Below are 21,436 nucleotides of genomic sequence, written 5' to 3'. Positions count from 1 at the left end.
AAGGAGGCATACAGAGGATAGATGATGTTCTAAGACTGCTGGTGTTCTTTTCCCGAAAGCAAAAGTTCATTTAGAAACTCAGGCCCTGGAATAAACTGAAGGGTTTTGGACTGTGGACTCCTCTGCTTCAAAAAACTGCTGTGTGATGCAGTGAGATGGAACAGTAGGTGAAGATTTTCCTTCCCAAGACATCGCGTTTGATTACAGCTGCAACAAATTTGATAGCTGCAAACACTGAGTGCCTGATTGAAAAGAAACAATTACGCCTAGAAGAACACTGCTTATTTTAAGAAATTAGAAGCGTTTAAATACAGAGGGAAACAACCCCAAGTCAATGGTACTGTTTTCCTTCGTAATAAATACCCTCCTCTTTCTCAAGCACAAATATTTCATTCTTTAGAGGGTTGTATGGGGAGTTGTGCGTATATATTTAGATAATGCAGTTTAAAAGTGGGTCCTGTCCACCATTATCCGTTGCTTTTCCTAAATTTGAGCAAGGTTTCTTGACTGTTGTTCTGGATGTGTCGTCACTGTGCTCTGTGTCTCCCTTTTCCCATCTGTCATTTGACTTCACAGTGGCAACTGCCCCATTAATGGAGTGGGTCTGATTTCTGTCTTTAGCAATGAAGGATGCAGAGTTGGTGCAAAATGTCCAAATCAGCTTCTGATTGTTCAACTTAGGGCTCCCAGAGGGGCAGAGGGAGCTGCCTGGGGGGGTGCAGAGGCACTGGGGTGACCCACACTGCTCAGGAAGCGCTCAGAGTATTTTCTCCATCTGGGAAAATAAATTTCAGGTCTGCCAGCTTAGAACTGAATAGGCTAAAATCTTTAAAGCTGTAACAGAATGTACTTTTTACGCCAATTTTCTTTCTGAGCAAACAACGCATTGGGTTCATTTAAACATCCAGCTGGGTCCCAGCTCTCTCAGTACCTGAATCATAGCAGAGACACGCTGGGTGCTTGGTAAGCTTCCTCAGTTGATGCTTTTCTTTCATACTGAGGCAGAGGAATGTGAATCCTGCAGCAAAGCACAGGTTAACCCTTGCTCTGGTAGCAGTGGGAAGGATGGAAACTGAGGGTGCTGCTCTGCTGCTTGTTCTTCTATGGAAGTTTGCTGTTGCTTCTGTGCTGTAGCTGCAGTCGGAGTGATAGATGAGGTCAGACTGAAGGCAGCTCGTGGGCTGATTCACTTCCAAAGTGATTTAAGCTAAATGGAATTAGTAATGTTTTAAATATGATCTAAATGCCTACCCAAGGTCTGAATGCAATTCAGCTAATCCGTTTTAAAAATAATTTGCTAATTTTTGCGTGTAGCCCACCATATGGAGAAGCAGTGAAGTAGCAGAGGACAGCAGCAGATGAACCAGAAGTTTTCATCTAATTCTAATTGCTCTATTAGAGTTTATTTTGCTGCAGTAACTCGCTTAGAGCACTCAAGCCAGCCAAAAAGATCAGCAGCTGAGATCCTCGCTTGGCCGTGCTGGCTGCGTGCGCTTGTCAGCAGTACTTGTTCTTAGTGGGTTCACAGCTAAGCTGACTTGTTTGGGTCACACTGCTGTTTCCCAATGGCTTTAAAAGAACTGATTGTTTTTAAACCAAGACACCCCCAAACTGCTGTTGTTTTGGGGGTTCATAGCATTGCACTTACAAATGCATACAGAGAGTGCAGTCAGAGCAGTGCCAAACCATGCAGCTTCTCAGTCAGCACACCGTGCTGTGCTTTGCTTCCTGCTCGTGCAGTGCCAGTATTTGGAGTACATGATCAACCAAGACACCAAACGAGCTGTGAGGCAACGTGGTGTTGTCAATAACATTGAGTGGCAGGGTTGTTTTACGAGTGACTAGAAGAGAGTTTGCTTCACAATTAGATTTTAAGCATAGCATTGGATTTGTTCTGTCTCCAATTAAAGTGTTTTCTGTGAATGCGAAAGATGTGCTTGGCAATAGGTTTACATATTGTATGGTTTCAGATTTTGTCTGCTCTTTGGAATTTATCCAGGATTTCTCAACTCTGTAGCTGTGTCCCTGTTTGTTATCAGCTGTTCACAATGTGCAACTACTGTTTCATTTCATGTACCATATGCATATTGCACACAAGTGATTTTCATACAATCATAGGATCGTTGGAGTTGGAAGGGACCCCTACAGGTCACCTGGTCCAACTCCTCAGCAGCAAACAGGGACACCCACAGCTCTGTCAGGTGCTGGGATCCCCTCCAGGCTTCCTGCTGCCCCTCTCTTCTGGCCTGTGCCAGCTCCATGGAGCTGCTGGCAGCCTTGCAGGGATTTGTTCCTTTGAGGAATGTTTGTTTGCTTGTTTTTTCTTATATTCAGAATGGGATGCTTTAGAGAAATAGCTGTTTTAAAAGCATTTGTCAAAGGATAAAAAGTGAGTACAGGAGCAGAGGGCTGAGCTCCCCTTACTGTATGTGTTAACACAGGGGCAGGGCATGACCCATTCATTGAGTTTAACTGTGCCCAAGGTCAATAATAAAGCTTGCAATGAGGACTGGGTGTTTTCTGCATCTCAGCACCCAGCACGGCAGCTGTGCCCACTTTATTCCAAAATTGAAGCACCCCTCAGGGGATCTGGGGTAGGAAAAACCAACCTTCCTCTTCTTTCCCTTTTTAACTATACAAAAGATTTTTATTACTTAAATGAGCTCCCAGCAAGTCTGCCTTAATTTACTACTAATTGATTTTAAGACTTGAAAGCTGTGGAGCTTATTAGCATTTGCTGACTCAGCTCCAGCCCTCCCCTCCTGCACACTAGAGCATGCAGTGAGATATTGACCCGTGTAGCTGCAGCACTAAATGAAGTTGAGAGAATATTAAATGTCTCATATTGGTGTTTGATTTGCATATGTAAATGAGATCAATCAGTGCAGACGCAGGAGAGCAGAAATAACGTGCTGCAAATAGGATCCTGCATTAAGCATTCAGACAAACATGGAGTGATACTTGCTCAGCTGCAACATGGGGGTCACTTTGCTGTCAAGCAGGTCCCGCTGTTCTCACCTAACCACAGCTGCTCAGTTACTGACCAGTTTCAGAGATAAGTGTGTGGAAGTGCAGAAAGTACGAAAGAAAAATTGCAAGATCTCTTATTGCTTCTGCTTTGCTGGTGGTGAGAGGTGCTGCCAGACCTGTGGTGCTGGGAAGGAGCTGGAAGCAGCACCTCCAGGAGCTGCACATCCCCTTGATGAAGGTGCTTGGGAAGGACTCAGATCCTGGCTCCCTCCTGGCAGACCTTCATTTTCCTTCCTTTTTGCTCCTTTTTTTTTTAATTTTTTTTTTCCCTTTTGCATATAATAGAGCCATTTCTTTTCAATCAGGGAATCTATTTGCAGAACATGTAGTTGTTAGATGCGTTTGGTTTTGTTTCAGCATGCATTTCCATAAAAAGTCACCACTAATGAGCTGTGTGAAAATTGCAGACTTGCTGCCAAGGCAATTTGGTTAAAAGGCTTGTCTGTCCTTCCTTGCCATTCCATCATGCCCAGTGCTCGCCCAGGGATGGCTGTGGTAGCAGTGAAGGGGGAGGTGAGGGCTGGGGTGCCTCTCTGTTCTCTGAGGAAGTCCCACTGCTGCTGTTGTTGCCCCTCCGCTGTCTTATTTTATGTATCTCTGTGTGTGGTGGTGGATTTTAAGATGCGTTGGCCAATTTGTAGTTATAGCCCACACAAGGAGTTTTTGGTCATTTTATCTCCCAAATTGACCACTGGTGAAATTCAGTTGATTGAAAATCAGAACCAGTTCCTTTTCTGGATATTGGTGTAAGGGATTCGACCTGAACCCAACATCTGGCTTCGCTGTCCCTCTGTAGAACGACATTCCCAAGGACAGAGGTCTGCATTCACAATCTGAGCCATTTTCCATATACTTGAAATCAGGGTTCCTTACTGTGCTTTTCTTTGAAGCCAATGAGGTTCCATTTAAGGGGTTATCATATTTTAATTTGCTTTGAGGATGTTGCACAGAACTCCCTGCACCGCTGCTGGGGATGGAGGTCTTCATCGCTCCAGGATCTGCTGCTTACACCTGCTCAAGTGAGCAGAGGTTTGGACATCAGTCAGAGCTCCTCCAGCCTGGAGGTGGTCCTCACCCCTCAGGATTTGCAGAGGTGATGGTTCAGCTCTTCTGGTTGTGCAGCTTACCAGCTGGTTCTGCCTTGGAGTCAGGGAACAGGGAGCTGCTCCTTGGCTGAAGGGCTTGATTCGTCTCTCCTATGCCAGCTGAGACTTTGGCAAGAATCCTCATCTTTAACTGCTTACACTGGTCTCTAATGTGTTGTTTTTTTTTTTCTTTAGTGGGATCAGTGTTAAAATGTCTCCATCCCAATTTAGGCTCATGAATGTCCCTTCTGATATGCAGATGGGATTGACTTTAGAGGAACTTCTATGGGGGACAGCTGAAAATCCAGGCTAAAGCCGTCTATGTGCAGCAATTTAGATATGGAAAATTAGCTTTAAGCTTAGCATTCTCCATTAGTAGGAGGCTAGTTGACTTTTGATTATGCAGGCAAGGCAATTATTGCAGGAGGAGAGGAGGTGGTTGGGCTGACCAGCCTTGCTTTTAGCAGCTTGCCCTGATCTGAACTCGTCATTCATAGCAGCAATGGTTGGGAAACAGAAAGCAGCTTGCAGAGAGACTGAGGGGAAACTTGCTTGGCAGAGTAACAGAAAACCTATCCCACAAAATCCTCTGACTGGATTTGATTGGATCTAAGCTCCTGCGAGACGTCTCCTCTCAATCTGTTCAAATCTACCCAGTCTGTGGATGGTGATTCCTTCCCCCTTTTCTTTACCAGGTGGTATTTCTTTACAATTTTGAGATTAAAATGTCATCTGTCCAAGCAGAACCTGACTATAATGGAGAAGTAGAATGGAAGCAGTTTGCTGGGCTGTCTTGCTGGGATCGCTCTGCTCTCCTTAAGCTTTGGCTTGCTGGGGACTCCTGGTGGGTGGCTTCTGTTTTTATTGCAGAAGGAAACTGGGAGGGCTCCGGCCCTTTGGGGAGGCAGGACGTGGGATGGCAGCAGGGGTGGACACACAGGAGTTCCCTTTCTGTGTGCTTGTAGAGCTGAGCAGGGTGAAGCAGAAGGCATTGAGGTTGGGCGAGGGACTGATCCAACATGAGGTCAGCATCATGTCACCATTGGCTCACCCAGAGAGCAGGGCAGGAGTCTTCTGTTCTTTTGCTGCCTGATTTACTATTGGGAATGGGAAAGAAGTGGAGAGCTAAAGCACATCTTACAGTCAGAGGCTTGTGTGCATGTATTCAACTACACAGTTACCTTCAGGAATGCTTAAATACCAGAGGGCTACTACTGTGTGCAGCAAACCTTTTGGTTTAGGCTTTGATCAGCTCATATAGAGTGAATCCTTCTTAATTCAAATTAAATGAGTGTTTAATTAACTTATCTCTGTTTCCAGAAGTGAATGCACATGCCACATGGTGATCTGTGCCTCTGATTGCCGTGCATTCTCACCTTGACTCATGTTTTGATTCAGAAAGCGCTGTGATTAGCTGTCAGCCATCAGAGATTTGAAAAAAACAGCCCCACCTCCTTCTCTTCCCCCCCCCAGACAAATCCCTTTGTGCTGGCTGTGCTTAATGGAGATTGTTAATTGTAAAGGCCACGAGGATGGGGCTGCTGTTGTCACAGCTGTTTGCAGCTGGCAGAGCGTGCGATGCTTTAGTGCAGGCACTGTGGAGTCGCTCCAGCAAATGGAATATAGGTTAAAGGAAAATAAAACCATTAGTGACGTTCACAATGGTGGTAAGGGGTCGGTGTGGCGTGAAGTCCTTTCCTGTACTGCTCAGCTTTGATTGGGTTTTTAGCGAGCCCCCAGGTCATGGATAAGTGCAGGTGGATGAGGCTGTCCCTGGCACAGCTCTCCCCATCGGAGGACGTTGGCAGTGTTTGGGATTCGGCCTTGATGCGCTGCTCTCAACCACTGCAGGGCTCAGCAGCTCCTTGATTTCTTACATTCATTTTTCTCTTCCTTGACTCAAAGCGAGGTCTTGTGTCTCACTGCAAATAACTCTTTGTGCAGAGATAAGCTGTGTTGAGAATGGCTCAGCTTCCAATATACAAATAGCGTGTATGCACTAAAATATTTCCCCTCAGATTTACTGTTTTCCTCGTGTCCCCAAGTATCAGCTGCCTTTACAGTTGTGTTATTGGTTACTGTGCCTGGAGCAACAGGTAGATGGGAACGTGTTTGTAAATGGTGTTAGGCAAATGCCACGGAGAGCTCTGTGAGGCTGAGCAAAAGCAGTGCTGTCTTCAGCCCCACTTTGCTGTTCCTCTCACCCATCAGGATGATGTGTGGCTGGAGATGGAGCTGCTGAAGGCTGCTCCCATTGCTCTGTGTTTATTCTGCAGCAAGTTCTCAGGTGGATAAGGAAGGTCACAACAGCTTTATGCTATTGAGTCTTCCGTCTCAACCACATCCTGCTATTATGGAGCAAAACCAATGATTATTCAAGCACAAAAAGGCTCAGTGATATTATTATTATTAATAAAAACAGGGCCTGTCAATCAGTAATCCTTGAAATGTGGAGCAAAATAAATACAACCTGGCTTTCTGTCACCGTGTGGAGGTACTGATGGATCTGGTCCCTGTTTCCTTGTAGCAGTGCTGTACCAAGTGCTGTTCTGTCTCTAGAAGATATGAAAGCTCAGTGTAAAAGAATTGTTGGATTGCTTGTTCTTTAAAAAGCAAACAAGCAATAGGACTGCCAACGCTGAAAGCTCAGGTCTGTGTGATCGTGTGATGCTATCCTGGTGGGCTGGAAGGCGAAGGAGACAAAACCCAACGCCCAGCCCTTACAGATTGTTTGATCTCGTCCTCGTTTGTTCAGCTGCTTCATCCATTCCTTCACACACCGACTTGTCTGCTTCTTTGTTTTGTTATTTATTTTTTCGCCTGGAGGAATGGCAGCTGCACACTTGTGTTTCTGTGCCAGCAAAGATGGAGCACATGCAAAAAAAAAATGGGGCACGCGTGGCCATGGCTTTTGGCTGCTGCCCAGCACGTGCAAGCTGTGCTCTGCAGGTCGCTGTGCTCTGCAGGTCGCTGCTCCATCCATCCATGCAGCATCACGACTCGGTTACAGGCAGCCCGAGTGCTGATTCTTTATTTTTAGCTCCCACCAAAGCAAATGAGCTGCATTAGGATAGATACCATCTAAACGTGCATGCTGTGAGGTCAGCTGCTTGCTTTGATCGGCTTGGCGATGGTGTTTTCTCCAGGCTGACACAGCTGTGATATTCATTTGATTATTCTTGTTATTTGCATGAAAATTATAACTACTTAGTTGATAACTCCTGCCCCCAGGGAAGCACTGTGCTGTGCTTTATCTTGGAGATTTCACAGAGATCTCATCTGCAGAGATATCACTCAGCACTTGGGTTCATCCCTTTGTGCTTCTCTGAGGCTTCCCCCGCCCCACCAGCCCCACTCTCACAGAGCTTTACTTCGTGCTGCCTTCGTAACAGCTTGTCCTGAGCTTAATAAAGGAGTTTACAACATTGGCAATGAGCGCTGTTTTATAATGTTGGTGCAAATCTGGTGCCTGTCTTCTGGTGGTTCAGGTTATCATAACCTGCACTGAGCGTTACTGAGTCCAGGTGGCAGATCACAGCCTTCTCCTGTGCACATCCCCCCCCCCATGCTGCTTTTTCTTTTCAACAAATCCCCTCCCAACACCCCGCATCAACTTCTGGCCCTTCGGTCTGTTTAGATGTGCTAAAGCAGGGAGAATTGCCTTTGTTACTAAGGAGACAAAAATTAATCTAGTATTTAGAACAAAGATCCTCAGCTTCTCTTTGCATCCATTTCTAACTGGGAAACATGAGAGTTCACTCAAAATGCTTCTTTCTGCTGAGGAGTTATAAATACCCACTGCTGCTTTGATGTTACGGCCCGTGTTCTTGATCAGCAACGGAGGATGGAGGGGGCAGTTTGGCAGTTCTGTCATCGCTTCCATAAACCATTGGGTTATCTGGAAATTTCCAGCTTAGCATAAAAAGCTCAAGAAAAGAAAGAGGTGGGTATGAAAAAGCATAAGAACATGGGTTTGTGCTAATCCCGAGCTCGTTGCTGTGGGAAGAGGCTCTTTCTGAGCATTTTTCCCTTATTTGTCTGGTTTTTAAGAGGATTAGTCTTTCACATACTCACTTATGTACAGTGTTGCATATGAAATATAGCCAATACACTTCCTTCCCTCCAAGATTTATCCTTCTCCTCTGTGCCCCCTTTAAGATACATTATGTGAAGGCAGTCCCTCTTACTTTTTTGGTGGGAAACTCATTGATTTCACGATTGGAGGAAAACTTATGGAGTCCTCCACTTGTGGAGCAAAACGATTTGCAGGAGGAGTTTTTGTGTTTTTTTTCTTTACTTTCTTTCACACGTATGGAATTCCTCATTCAAAGACTCAAACATCTGAAACATCTGCCCATTGGTCTTCTGGATTTGGGAGCATCCCAAGGCTCAGCCTTGCACAGACTGAGATCTGAAAGCATCTTGGATTTGCAGAATCATAGAATGGCTCAGGTTGGAAGGGACCTCAAGGGTGATGAATCTCCAACCCCCCTGCTCCATGCAGAGCCACCAACCTCCACATTTCACAGCAGCCCAGGGCCCCATCCAACTTGGCCTTGAACACCTCCAGGGATGGACGGGGCATCACAGCCTCTCTGGGCAGCTGTTCCAGCACCTCACCGCTCTCATAGTAAGGATCACAGAACTACCTTGAAATTAACCTTCCAGACACTGCAGTGCTTTCTCAGTTCTGCCAAGTAACACAGAGAGCCTTTATGCTAATTAAAATTTCTTGCTGTCGCTGATCTCACTATTACCGTGTTCTTCCCACGTAACCTCTCATCCTATAAAATTAGACCAGCCTTGCAGAAATGCACAGTGGGAGGAAAATGAGTTTTTGGTAGCATATTTCATATCGTAATCTCATTAGCAGTTGTGCTCTACTGTGAATATATGACAGAGTTGTGCATATGTGCTCTTTTGGATGCGTTTATGCTGAGCTCTCCTCCAGCACCCTCATCTGCTCCTGGCTTTGTGGTGCTGCCCTGGGTTTGCCTGCTGTGTGCAGAGATGGGGAGGAGTCAGGAATGAGTGCTGTGCTGTGGCACTGAACTGCAGCACCTTGAGTCGGATGGAGGAGTTCCACATCTCAGTAAGCACAGCCTGGGCCACCAGCATGCAGCTTGGGGAGGGTCCCTGTGCGGTTATGCACCCCTTGCAGGTGCTGAGCAGCTTGTTTGCTGTGCCTTTTGGGATCTTAAAGAGCATCTGTAGCAGGGAAAGGTAGCAAAAAATTATGTTATTCATTCTGTTTCAGTGACTTTCAAATGGGCAGCTTGGTTTACATATCAGAAGATGACTTTTCCAACTATTGGTGCTCTGCCTGACCTGGGGGCTGGAATCCAGGTTAAAGTGGGCCCTCATCTCTCATTGTGCATTGTCACAACGTTTTGTGTAGAAATCAAATGAAAAGGAGAATTTTAGAGCTTGAGAAAATGTTATTCATTTGAGACTGCAGGTTGCAGTGGAAGCATGCAGGCTGTGCTACTCCCCAGGCAGATCTATTTTTGTGGGTTTTTTCTCCTGTAAGTGAAGCATCCATTATCAGAAATCCCACGAGAGCTAATTCAAAACAGAGGAGTTCCTGCCTGGCTGACCCTGGGAGGCAGGTAATACCTGAACAATGCTTCGAGCATATAAAAATACCATATAAATGCCATATGTTGTTAATCCTTCTGTTGTCTGCGCTGTAATGCATCCTTGTTGTGATGCTCCAGTGACCCCGAGCACCAGGGTTTGTAGGGGAAAGATGCATCCATTGCCTCCATAGGAGCTGCCTGATGGGACCAGAAATAAATATGCTTAGACCAATAGCACTTTTTTTTTCCTAATCTTGTGATGGTTTCCTTCTGACTACAGCAGCTTCCCTGGTTTCAGTAAATCCTTGCTGTGTTTACAGAGGAATTGCTGGCTGTCTTTAACCATCGCTGCTGCCAGCAGTGGATGGGAGGCAGTGCTCCATGCCTTGTGGTCCCAGCAGGTTGGGATTTCTCCCTTCAAAACATCACATGAGATGCTGAAGCTGTCTGAACAGTGTCTGGGAAGCTTCCAGTGTTGCACTGAACAAATGTACCCTCAGCAGTTGCTCTGGTGGAGGCCAACAGAAGCGTTACAGTGTGGAGTTCATTACTGAAAGGATACTTATATAACTTTCTCCCTCCTTTGTGGTAGGGCTGTAACTTCTATAAAAGCAAATCATGTCCTGAATGTCTTTTAAGATGTCAGCAGGAGACAGGACTGAGAATTGGCCATAATCCTGAATATGTGGCAGTTGAGTCCAGCGGTTGCTTTGTGCTTTTTAAGAATGGGAAGGTTTAATCCCCAACCAAAGTAGCCTTTTTCTGCTGCTGCTCAGATCTTTAGCTTGCATAAGCCACAGCCTGCTGTTCTGCTTTGGAATTTATTTAATAGCTCGGTTGTTTGGACATGATTAAAAATGTAATGAATGGAATGAAGCAGTAATAAGATGAACAGCTCATAAAGGACTTCAGCCTAAAAATATCTGCTTCAGCACAGCTACTGTAGGGAAGACTGTGGCAGCAGTCATAGAAAAGTCCACTGCATGAATCTCTTAAAAGTTTCAGTGAGTTACTGCTGACTGTATGAGGAATAACACATCCCCCCCTCTGGTTTATCTCTTTACCCTGTTTTTTCCACTCTAGTGTTTTGGCTCCAGTGCTTTTCCTCTGAGTGCCTGATGCACATCCCTGGAGAAAAGGGGTTTTCTTTAGGTTGAATTGCACATCGTGTATTGAGTTGCACATCAGCTGTGTAAATTCTCCTTTTCCAGTACAAGGATTGGAAAGGGTCAGACATCCACGGCTTCCTGGATGTGTGCTTATGTTCAAACTGATTCAGAATGATCTTTCTCTGAGCAGATTTGTACTGCTAAAGCCCAATCATTCACCTTTAATATACCAGTGCATAGGTTTGCTCCTTGTAATGGGACAAAATTCAGATTCTCAGATGCTGGAATCTTATTTCCCAGGTTCCCAGTCCTCTCTCTTTCATTAATGTGTTCCGAGTGTCCTTTAAAGCAATCTTGTATTGTTTCCATGACAATTTTTATACAATAGACGCCTTCCATGCAGTACATCTATGAAAATTCTTCATTTCTATCACCTCTTTGCAGCAATTCCTGGTATGTGTGAGGTCTCCTTGATGGATTTGTCCATCACGCTGCTCAGGGTTGGCCTTAGGTGAGCATCCTGCATGGCCATCAGCCCAACCTGTGCTCAGCAAAGTGAGCGCAGTGAAGGAGGGGCATTTCTGCTGCTTCACTGCTGTGTATAAGAGAAGGGCAGCACCATGCCTTGTCTGTCAGCTGGGCCTCTGCAGGTTTTCCTGCATCCCAGCCTTGTTTTCACTAACTGGAACCAGAGCTGCATAGCTCTGCTGATGGTGCACTGAGAGCCACCAGGTGTTTCTGTGGCTGAGATCTGAGCGATGTTTGGTTGCTGTTGCAGTGACAGAACACTTCTCCATCCCTCTCGAACACCCACACCACAAAAAGGTCTCTGCAGTGATGTCCGTGATCCAGCATGGCAGCAGGCTGTCCGTGTCCCTGCAGGTCGTGTCAGCTGTGATTTCTGGCTGGTGGTGGGGTGGCTTTTAGGTTTAATTGGTCTTAAGGGCACCACCAGCGCTGCCTTAACGTCAGCTTGTGTAAGTGTCCTTTTAGTGCCCATGACACACGTGTGTGTGGGGAAAGGGCAGTTCTGCATGGCAGCCAGACGTGTGTAACAGATGGTCAAGGACCTGAAGGCAGAATCATTCACACTTCTGAAGAAATTTAGGCACTGGGGAGGTCCCACATGGGGCTAAAAACTTGTTCTCTGCAATAAGTCCATGTTCTTGCATAGCTTGCAAAATACTGCTTGTGGCAAATTCTGCAAGATAGGCATCTGTGAACTTAGGAAACAGAACTCAGCCCTAGGCCTGGCTTTTGGGGTTTTTTTGGTCATAATTAGATCACTTCAGCTTTGTTTCCAGAGAAGAGGATAAAATCACCTTTAAATATTTTTAAAAAGTCATTTACAACTGCAAATTAATGGTGCACCTCCAGGGCTAGAAAGCAGAAGGCTTCCTGATTAATGCAGCTCTGTTATGGCATCATCTTCAAGTTATGTTTGCTGGTTACCAGTGAGCAGTGTGCACACTGAGCTCAGCAGTCCTGGCTGCTTTTACTATTGACTCTTCTACTCAGCAGTACAATATTTCACCTTTCCAGCTTTCAAAGGCGTTTCCCCATGAGCTGCAATTTCACCTCTTTGGTTGGCTGATGTACTGCTCGGAGGTTTTTGTCCCAGTTTGTCACGCCTGCAGTGTTGGCCATTGTGCAGCACTGAGTAGCCGAGCTTCCTAAAAAAAAGTACAAAAACACGGGGCTGTAAAGGTAATAAATGAGAAAATAAATGATGAAGTGGTTTAAGCATGGTTAGGTTGGTCTGGTTTTTTTCGGACATCTGATGTGGGTGGAGCAGAAGTGTGAGTTACAGGTGTTTCTGGCCAGGCATCCTCTGCTGAGCTTAGCAAGATGTGGCACAGAGCTGAAAGCATCAGCGAGTGGCAGTGAGTCCTGGCTGCAGGGACCCCTGCTTGCTGCAGCTCTGCAGATGCCATCCCCCCTGCTGGCTCTGGGGGTGCTTCTTTCCCATTCCCTCTCTTTAGAACATAGTGGTTTGTAAATCCCACTGAGGAAATGGACACAGCTGCGAGTTTTGTATGGTTTGCTCCCTGCAGAAGCATGGTGCCATCCTGGTGGGTCCTCTGAGGGCTCCAGAGGGCTGCTGATGTGGGTTGGCTGCTAGAAAGAAGACAGTGGGGCTGTGGGTGTGCAGGGCCCAGGGGCAGCCCTGGCACTGTGGGGTGATGCCTGGGGCTGGGTGCCTTGCTGCTGCTATGAAATGTTTACTGGAACAGATGCAGTTGGCTACAGTTCTTGTTTCTGGGTAATCAGCCAATAGCCAGAGAAGATCAATACGCAGATAAACAATGCAGGCTCTAAAGTTGGAAGTGGCTTTTTTTACCGGAACAAAGATTGTTCTCTATCCAGGGATGGTCTCCAGCAAAACGCAGGGCGGATCAACACTGGCACCCAGTGTCTGGATAGGAGCCGGCTGAGCCTCTCGCAGTGAGGTGCTCTGCTTGTTTCCCTAGGAGTGGTTAACCTTAGTTCAGGGGGGAAGAGAGGACAGAAACGCAAAGCCACCCTCCTGCTCCTGGGAGAAGTCTTTTCAGGTTGCTCTGCAGCTGGTAAATGCCAGTTCAACGGAGCCTTTAAACGTGCACTTAAATCCATTCCTGCTAAGCAAAACACTTAACTGCATACTTTAAATTAAGCTTGTGTTCAAGTGTTGCTGCACGGAGAAGCAGCAGGGCTGGAGCATGCTCACGAAGATGAGCACGTCCTCGAGTGGTTGCTGATGAGGCTGCTGATGCAGGAGAGCATCCTGGGCTGGGGTGGGGGTAGAAGACCTGGGCATGTGCCAATGCCCAGCAGAGGAGTTCTGTGTCCATGCTGCTGTGCTGGCCAGGCATCCTCTGCTGAGCTTAGCAAGATGTGGCACAGAGGTAAAAGCATCAGCGAGTGGCAGTGAGTCCTGGCTGCAGGGACCCCTGCTTGCTGCAGCTCTGCAGATACCATCCCCCTGCTGGCTCTGGGGATGCTTCTTTCCCATTCCCTCTCTTTAGAACATGATGGTTTGTAAATCCAACTCTCCTTGTCCTGTTTGGACCAGCAGTGAGAAATGGCTGACATTTGGACCACAATAACGACCTAATTGTGTCTACTTGTGCGCTTACATACTTGTGTAAGTATGTGAAAAGGGCTACATCCATCCCGCTGTCAGTCACACGTTATTCCTGAGGGTCGTGTGCTTTGAGAGCTCAAACCTTTGATTTGGTGCTGCAGAGAGCTGAGGTGCAAATAACAGCTTTCCTCTATCCAGCTGTATTCACACGGTTTGCAGCGGGGTGGCACACTGAGCAGCTCTGCAGTTGGGCCAACCTGGTTGGTGGGCATTAGAGGGGCATTAGAGATCCACTGTGATCTCATTGCTTTCATGTTTTGAATCTTATGCCATTTCTGCAGCGGGGTGATTAATCAAATCTGAAGCACTCTCAGCTCTCTCTCAATGCTCTGGGAAGTTGTGCTGGGCTTGCTGTAGTGCATTGCAGGAGGGGAAATTGAAAACTGAAAATGAATTTCCAAAAAAGCCCTAGAACTACTACTGCAAAGAAGATGGATGGTGAATCATTCTGGTCTGTTATTATCCAGAAGTAACTATCTAGCTGTTTTTTAGTGAACAAAGAAATATTAGAGGGAAAAAATAGTTTCCATTTAGCTTTATCTCTGTTGGCAGTACTGGAAATGAATCATGACATAAAAAAGGATAAAATGAAATGAAGGAGATACCATTTATTTCCTTTTCTGTAACACATACTGGACACGTATTCTGAAGGTTACAACTCTTCAGAACTAAAACAGATTGCACTGAAACACCGCTGGGAGATACTGGAGGTTGGTGGAGGATCCCTGTGGTACTGAGCCCCACAGTTATGGGCAGAAGGGGAGAGAAAGGTGCTGCTCATGGACCCCCACCTCTCCCTGCAGTTCACCTTTGCGCTGGCTGAGGCTTCTGTGCCAACGTGATGCTGGTTTTCTGCGATCTGTTCTGCTCTCTTTGGGTTTCTGGGAAGGTACCCAAGGCAGCAGCCAGGAACGCTGCTCTGCCCAGCACTGAGTGTCCATCACTGGGTTTGGGTGCTGTGGTTTCCACCCAGCCTGCATTTGGGAAGTGCAGTCAAAGAGACACCTTACAAAAGCATATTGGAGATGAGCTTCGGAAATGAGTTGTTGGCTGAGCCAACTGGTTTAGGTCAATGGTTTTGTTATTTTGCTTTGTCTATGCAGCATCCTTTCATGGGGATTTATAAATTATTCCTGCTGTAGTAGCAGCACTCAGGAGCTATAAGTGCCTGCTCTGGCATTGGCTTGCTTTGCTTTTTTTCTTTCTTTTAAGCTCAGGAATGAAAATCAGTTTTGAGTGAGGAGATGATGTATGATCTCATATCGTAAAAGTTGTTCTCCTTGATAAGATTTCAAGGTTACAACAATGATAGCATTGAAATATCTGTCATAAACTGCCATAGATGATTCAAACAATAAAAATGTTTCTCTTAGCTATGTAAATAGGGTAATAGACTGGAATGTGGTAGCTAGATGTGTTAAATGTTGGGGTTAGTTTATATTCAAACAATGCAGGGAGGAAATAGAGCTGCAGATTAATTTGAAAGGAAGCAGGGAGGATTCCTCTTCTGAATGGCAAGAGAAGTAGGGATGGATTTGAGTTTCTGTTTGAAGGCATCTGAACTGGTAACGTAACTCAGATGTATCAGTGTGATGAGCAGAATGAGAAGCACCTCTGGGTCTTTTGCCTGTTTTTCCTGACAAAAAACAGCCCATGGGGTTTTAGGAAAGGCTGATGTAATTAGCCTGAATTTATCTTGATGGTGGGATGCTGTCCAAGGATGCGTTGAGTCACATCTAATGACTTAAAACCTACTAATTAATTTCGAATGAACTGGAACGAGGAGACATGGCTTGACGAGTGCTAGGGTTTGAAAGCTTCTGATGTTGGGACTTTCCAACATAGTGATCCCAGGTGAGGGGCTGAGAAAGGGCAAAGCCAAACGGGGTTCGAAGTGGAAGTCAGGGAATGGTGTGAAGCTTCTGATGGTTGTCAGCTCCGGCTGCTCTGCAACAGCTTGTACGTTCGGGTGGTGGAAATCGATCCAACGCGGTGTTCCCATTTCCAGTTTGTTAGCAGTTTTCAGGCTCTTGGCACAATTGCAGCCATGGTTTCTCCCCTCGTGAGCTCAGGGCCTCGCGGTCCATGCTGCCATTACCCCATGGCCAGGGTTCCTCCGCAGCGTCACCTCAGGGAGCGCTCAGGACACTGGTGTTTATGGTTTGATGAGGTGCAACTGCAATAGCATAACCCTATTTCCTTTCCTCTGACATAAAATAAGGTAAGGGTTTGGCAGCCTTTCAAATCAAGACAAATAAAATAAACTGTTCTACATTCATCGTGGAAAGCAACAGGCTTTGCTACAAAATGACTAACAGGACATTCTATTCATCTGCACCAATCTGGTCTGTGGCTGCATTCATTTCCATACAATCACTGGAAAATATTATGTTGATTGCCAGGAACAAAGCTTTTATGGGGATGAAAAAAATCCGTGCTACTAATAATCTACAGTGGAATTGGTAAATGGGTAAGACAAAGCTTTAATAATATTATTCTGTGCGACATCTGATGTAAATAATACAGTTCTATTAATCTCTCAAGCAATCAGAGTCTGGCTGTTAGAGGCAGTCAAGGATGAGCAATAATATTCTCTCTTCTAAGGAATGTTGGAGTAGAATTGAAATCCTTTGCTGCCAACACTGTTGCTGCCCCGGTTTGGTGAGCTGGGGTTGGCCCTAAATCCAAGGCACCTGCATCCCATGCTGGGCTCCCAGAGGCACCTCAGGAGCTTGGGCTCCCACCTTGGCAGCTGCTGTGGGGCTTCAATGCAGCTGGGCTTTCTCAGGAGCGCAGGGGAAGGGGAACATCAGCAGCTCACGTTTGGGGTGATGGATTGGTCTCCTGCATGCAGACCTCAGGGGTGCGACTGAGCATCCTCACGTGGCAGCTGGCTCTGCTGCTGACGTTAACCTGGAAAGCACCAGGCTCTGTGCAGGGAGGTTTTTTGGTTCGTGATGCTGAAGTGTTTGTCTTCTGCAGATGTGCACCAGTGTCTTTAAAAAAAATAAAAGCAAAAATCAACTCATTCAGCAGCCCCGTTGAATCCAAAGCAATCAAGGAGTTAATGTTGCTTCCCCCAAAAGCAAGTGTGCTATCCGTCCTGCAGCACGGTGTTAGTTAGTTAAGGCAGCCAAACGAAGCAGAATTTTTAAATGAGATCCTGTTTTTCAAGTATGATTTTAAGATACGATGCAGGTTGGGGTTGTCTGATTCTTCACAGTTCATTAACTAGGGAGCAGCTAGTGTTAGAGTGACTTTTTAAAATGATAGATTTTTATTTATAGCGAAGTTCTAGCCATTAATTTTAAAGGAACGAAGCATAAAACCAAGAGTTGGGTTCATTTTAATTTTTTTTAAAGTGACATTGGTAATTTAATTAAATTGGGGCTCTGAGTATCGTTACAGAAAATGAAACATTAGTTCTGCACTGCTTTTCAACCCAGCTGACGTGTTCCACAGCATCGCCCGACTCTTTGCAACGTGCGGTCATTGCTGTTTTGATGTGAAGTTATTGCTGAACATGGAACTATTCAGGTTCTGGAGTGACCAAAGTGGGGCTGAGGGCAGGAGGGCCAACCCTACATTCCCTACAGATGAGTCCTTCCTTTCCCTCGTTGCTGCCCACACAACTGTTGACCATCACCAGCCTAATGACTTCAGTTCAGCTCTATGGTTATTTGCTCTTACACTGTAATTCACTTGGAGTTCTGCATTCCCCACCTGACAGCGCTTCACTTTCGCTGCCCCATTTCCCTAACCAGAATCACTTTCCTTTGGCAGTTCTACCCAGTCACACGTGTGGGAACCCAGGCAGGCTGCAGAATGGTGTGCAGCAAGGAACGACGTTCAGCATCGGGGACAAAGTGAGGTACAGCTGCAACCCTGGCTTCTTCCTGGAGGGCCACGCTGTGCTCACGTGCCACGCCAGCATGGAGAATGGAGCCTCCTGGGATTTTCCTCTCCCCTTCTGCAGAGGTAAAGTGCCCTCCTTCCTTCTGCAACAACGAAGAGGGATTTAACGAGCTGTTTGGGGTTGGGAAAAACTTCATGGAGCGTAAGCTTGATTTAAAAGAGTTGAAAGCTAAACATGATGTAGTTAATATTGAGGTTCCTTTTTATTGGATTCCCTCAAGCTGCCAGGACTTGGGTGACTAATGAGAAGGTTATGAAGTGCTCAAAGTATTCAAAATGCTGCACTGCTGCTTTAACTCCAATTTCTTTGTTTAAATAGAGGCCAAAAAAAAAAAAAAAAGCAGCAGCCACATTATCCATTGCAGCAAGGCATCTTCCTAAGACCATGCATTTTTCTGCATCAAATATTGGGAAATTTAGACTGAATTTTCGGCTCTTCCCCCACGTCAGCCTCAGTTCCCCTTTGGCTGCATGTAAAGAGAAGGGGGTCTGTGCAGATGTGCTGAGGGCTGCAGCCTCCAACAGGGGAGGTGAGTGGGGGGTGACACCTGGGCAGGGATGGGCGGCTTTCCTGCAGGCCCTTTGGGGCAGTGCAGCTTTGATTCCTTTATCAGCACAGAGAGCTTCCTGCTAATCCTCTGGAGCCACGAGGGACTGGAGAGGCTGTAAATATACAAGTGTCTGTGTTGTTTTACCAAAACAGTTGCTGCTGCTTTCAAGTCTTTTCCCCTCAATTCCTTGTGTACTTCAGCAGAGCATCTTCTATTGATTCTTTTTATTGACTCTGCTTGTGCAATCAATTAGCAGTTCTAAGCTGTAGCATAAATCTTGAATTTAAAATGAACAAATATTGTTTGCTTGGCGTGTTTTTAATGCTTTCTTGAACGAGTTACACAGCAGGGATGTGTGCTATGTTGTGTATTTCTTGTGTGCTTACCTGCTGCTTTGGAGCCAAGGGCATCACAGCACTGAAGGTTCACCCAGCCATGCTGTGCTGCAGAGGGACAGCTGCCATTGCCACCTGAGAGTCATTGCTTATGAGTCTGTGCTTTTCCTTTGAATCAGGACTCACTGTCACCTGAAAAGCAAACAAACCAATGAAGTTAAAAACAAACAGAAACAACTGAAGTGCGTGTGCATGCGCCTGCATTCAGCTTTGAGAGCGCACAAGGCAACGGCCTTTTTAGAAAATAGCAGATTCTGTGCTTGAATGCATCTGTGTATCCTTCACCTCCCTCCAAAGGAAGCGTGCCATCTTCCCGTGGCCCAGCTATTATTCAGGTATTTGTGTAGCAGTCTGCAATAAGGGGAGGATTAACTTCTGACCCCAACAGGTGTTGAAGTACTGAAACGTGAAGGTTGGCATGGTTGTAATTTTGATGCAATCCCCGCGCAGATGGAGTAAGGACCATCTCTGCATTTTTGTCTTGCACTGCCAAGCTCAATTTTAATTTTAACACCACTGTTTCAATCTTGAATCCAGCAACGATGATGGAGGCATCTGATGTACTTCAGAATGAAGGAATATTAAATTCTATGGTGCTTGAAACGGTGCTGTGTGAATTGCTCTGATCTCAGGGAAGCGTTGGCTTGTTGAGCTGTGCTCGTGGTGCTGTGAGCCCGCAGGCTCCTGGAGGTGCAGCACTCCTTCCTGAAAGATTGGATCCTGCTGCTTCAAAGCTGGCACTGAAACTTCCACAGCAGTTTTTTTTTTGGAGGCAGGAACTAGAAATCTCCTCATGTAACATTTATATCTTGTCTCAGGAAGGCAGAAAGTAGCAAAGACAATCTGCAAATTGACTCGCTGAGTTTGAAAACCAGCTGCACTCCTTCAACCAGAAGTGGGTTTCAGCCGTCAGACGTTGGTGCTTGGCTGATAAACCGGTGGTACAAAATCCTGTTGTTGCAAGGGGTGAAGAGGCAGGCAGGCAGATTTGGTGCCTTCTTCTGCAGGGAAAATCGTGTTTAAAAGACTACTGCCTGAGGAGGAATATGTATTTCCCTGAGAGATGGAAGATCTTTGTGGCTTGCATAGCTTGTAATTAATTCTGTCAATATTGGCTTACTGGTGATTTGTGTCTGAAAGTTTGTAGAATGAATGTGTGTTTTCTTTTCTAACGCAAGCTGGAGATGGGTCGTGCTGCTGGGTCACGTTCAGACAAATGAAGATGAAAGATGGCCTCTAGCTGAGCAGGTGTTACAATCTGGGGAGCAGCTGTCTTGGGAATAGACTTGTCTGATGTCACTGCATTCAGTGTGGGGACTGCCCTTTGCTTCTTCCCCTCCCACTGCAAGGGCAGAGGTGGGAGACAAGTGCAGAAATCAGCAGGAAGTTCCGGCCACGCTGATCAATACCTTCTCTCTGGTTCCTTTATGCTCTTGTCTTTGTACCTGCTTTCCTCTCTCTAACATCCTTTTTCATATTTTGGTAGCCTTGTCTCCATTATTCCAGTCCTCGTGCATTGAAATAATCAAAGATGCACAGAAATGCATGGTAGGAAAAGAATAAGAAATGAATGCGTTCGAGAAGCTGGAGCTCGGCGGTGCCAGGGCAGCAGTGCTTGGAGAGGAGTGCTGTGGCTCAGCTGCTCTGTCTTCATGAGTTGTCTGCACCCCTTCACCCATCTCTCAGTTTAGAAGTACTGTTTCTATAAGGGATAAGTGTATTCTTAATGAGAAAGGAAAGCAGGAAGGAATCCCAGATGCAGAAGGAGTGGAGTGGTGAAGCACTGCTCTGCAGAGAGCGATGGAAGTGGTGGTGCTGCGGCTCCCTGGTGGTTTAGAAAGCACAGTTATATCAGAATTGATTCTTGGACTCTGAGCTAAAAATCACTCGGCACACACTCTGTTCTGGTGAATTATGTTCCTTGCTTATGTGGCAGGAAGGACTAAAACTGTGGTGATCTCATTCTGGGAGCAATGAAGCAGCAGCGGGTGGCATCTCCGTGCTGATGTGCCCATGGCAGGGCCTGGGGGAGAGGCTTGGCTCTGCCTGGGAGCACATGGGCAGCCTGCAGACACACCTCGAGACTGGGCGTCCTCCGTGAGCCTGGTGCTGACTCCAGGCTCTGATCTAGGCTGGCATTTATCCCACCTGTAGTGTGTCAGGGTATTGTATGGCTTCCCTGTTGCATCTTGTATGTCACATCCTGCACAGTTTTCTGTATATAGGATCGAATCATCTGAGCTGGAAGGGACCTTTAAAGGCCATCTAGTTCACCTCCCCTGCAATGAACAGGGACACCCACAGCTCCATCAGCTGCTCAGAGCCCTATCCTGCCTGACCTTGAATGTTTCCAGGGAGGAGGAGACCACCACCTCTCTGAGACCCCCTCCCTCACCCTGCTGCCCGCACTGCTTTTGATGCAGCCCAGGGCACAGCTGGCTTTCTGGGCTGTGAGGGCAAATTTCATGGCCAGCAGTACCATACCGATACCCCCAGTTCCTTTCCAGCAGGGCAGGGTGGTAATTCTGCAGCTCTGAAAGAATGCTCTGAAATGTCTGTTTCATAAGGCACTTTCAGGCATGTGGAGAGAAGTCTTGCCCAGATTGTTTGCTGAATTTAAGTAGAACTGATAGGTTTATGATTCTGGT

The 21,436-nt window shown here is 46.3% G+C and overlaps 1 protein-coding gene across 1 annotated transcript in view; it reads left to right on the top strand.

Moving 5' to 3' along the window:
* CSMD2 (CUB and Sushi multiple domains 2) overlaps window positions 1–21,436 on the top strand; it is a 229,439-nt gene that overhangs the window by 34,605 nt on the left and 173,398 nt on the right. Inside the window, exon 4 of the mRNA XM_042885206.1 lies at window positions 17,711–17,905. Within this exon, the coding sequence (XP_042741140.1) occupies window positions 17,711–17,905 (195 nt within the window). The remainder of the gene's footprint in view (window positions 1–17,710; window positions 17,906–21,436) is intronic.

Source organism: Lagopus leucura, unplaced genomic scaffold, assembly GCF_019238085.1.
Source record: "Lagopus leucura isolate 7727_CA_CO unplaced genomic scaffold, USGS_WTPT01 Super-Scaffold_100048, whole genome shotgun sequence".
Lineage (NCBI taxonomy): Eukaryota > Metazoa > Chordata > Aves > Galliformes > Phasianidae > Lagopus > Lagopus leucura.
The sequence above is the reverse complement of the archived record's forward strand: the minus strand, read 5'-3'. Positions and strand labels throughout refer to the sequence as shown.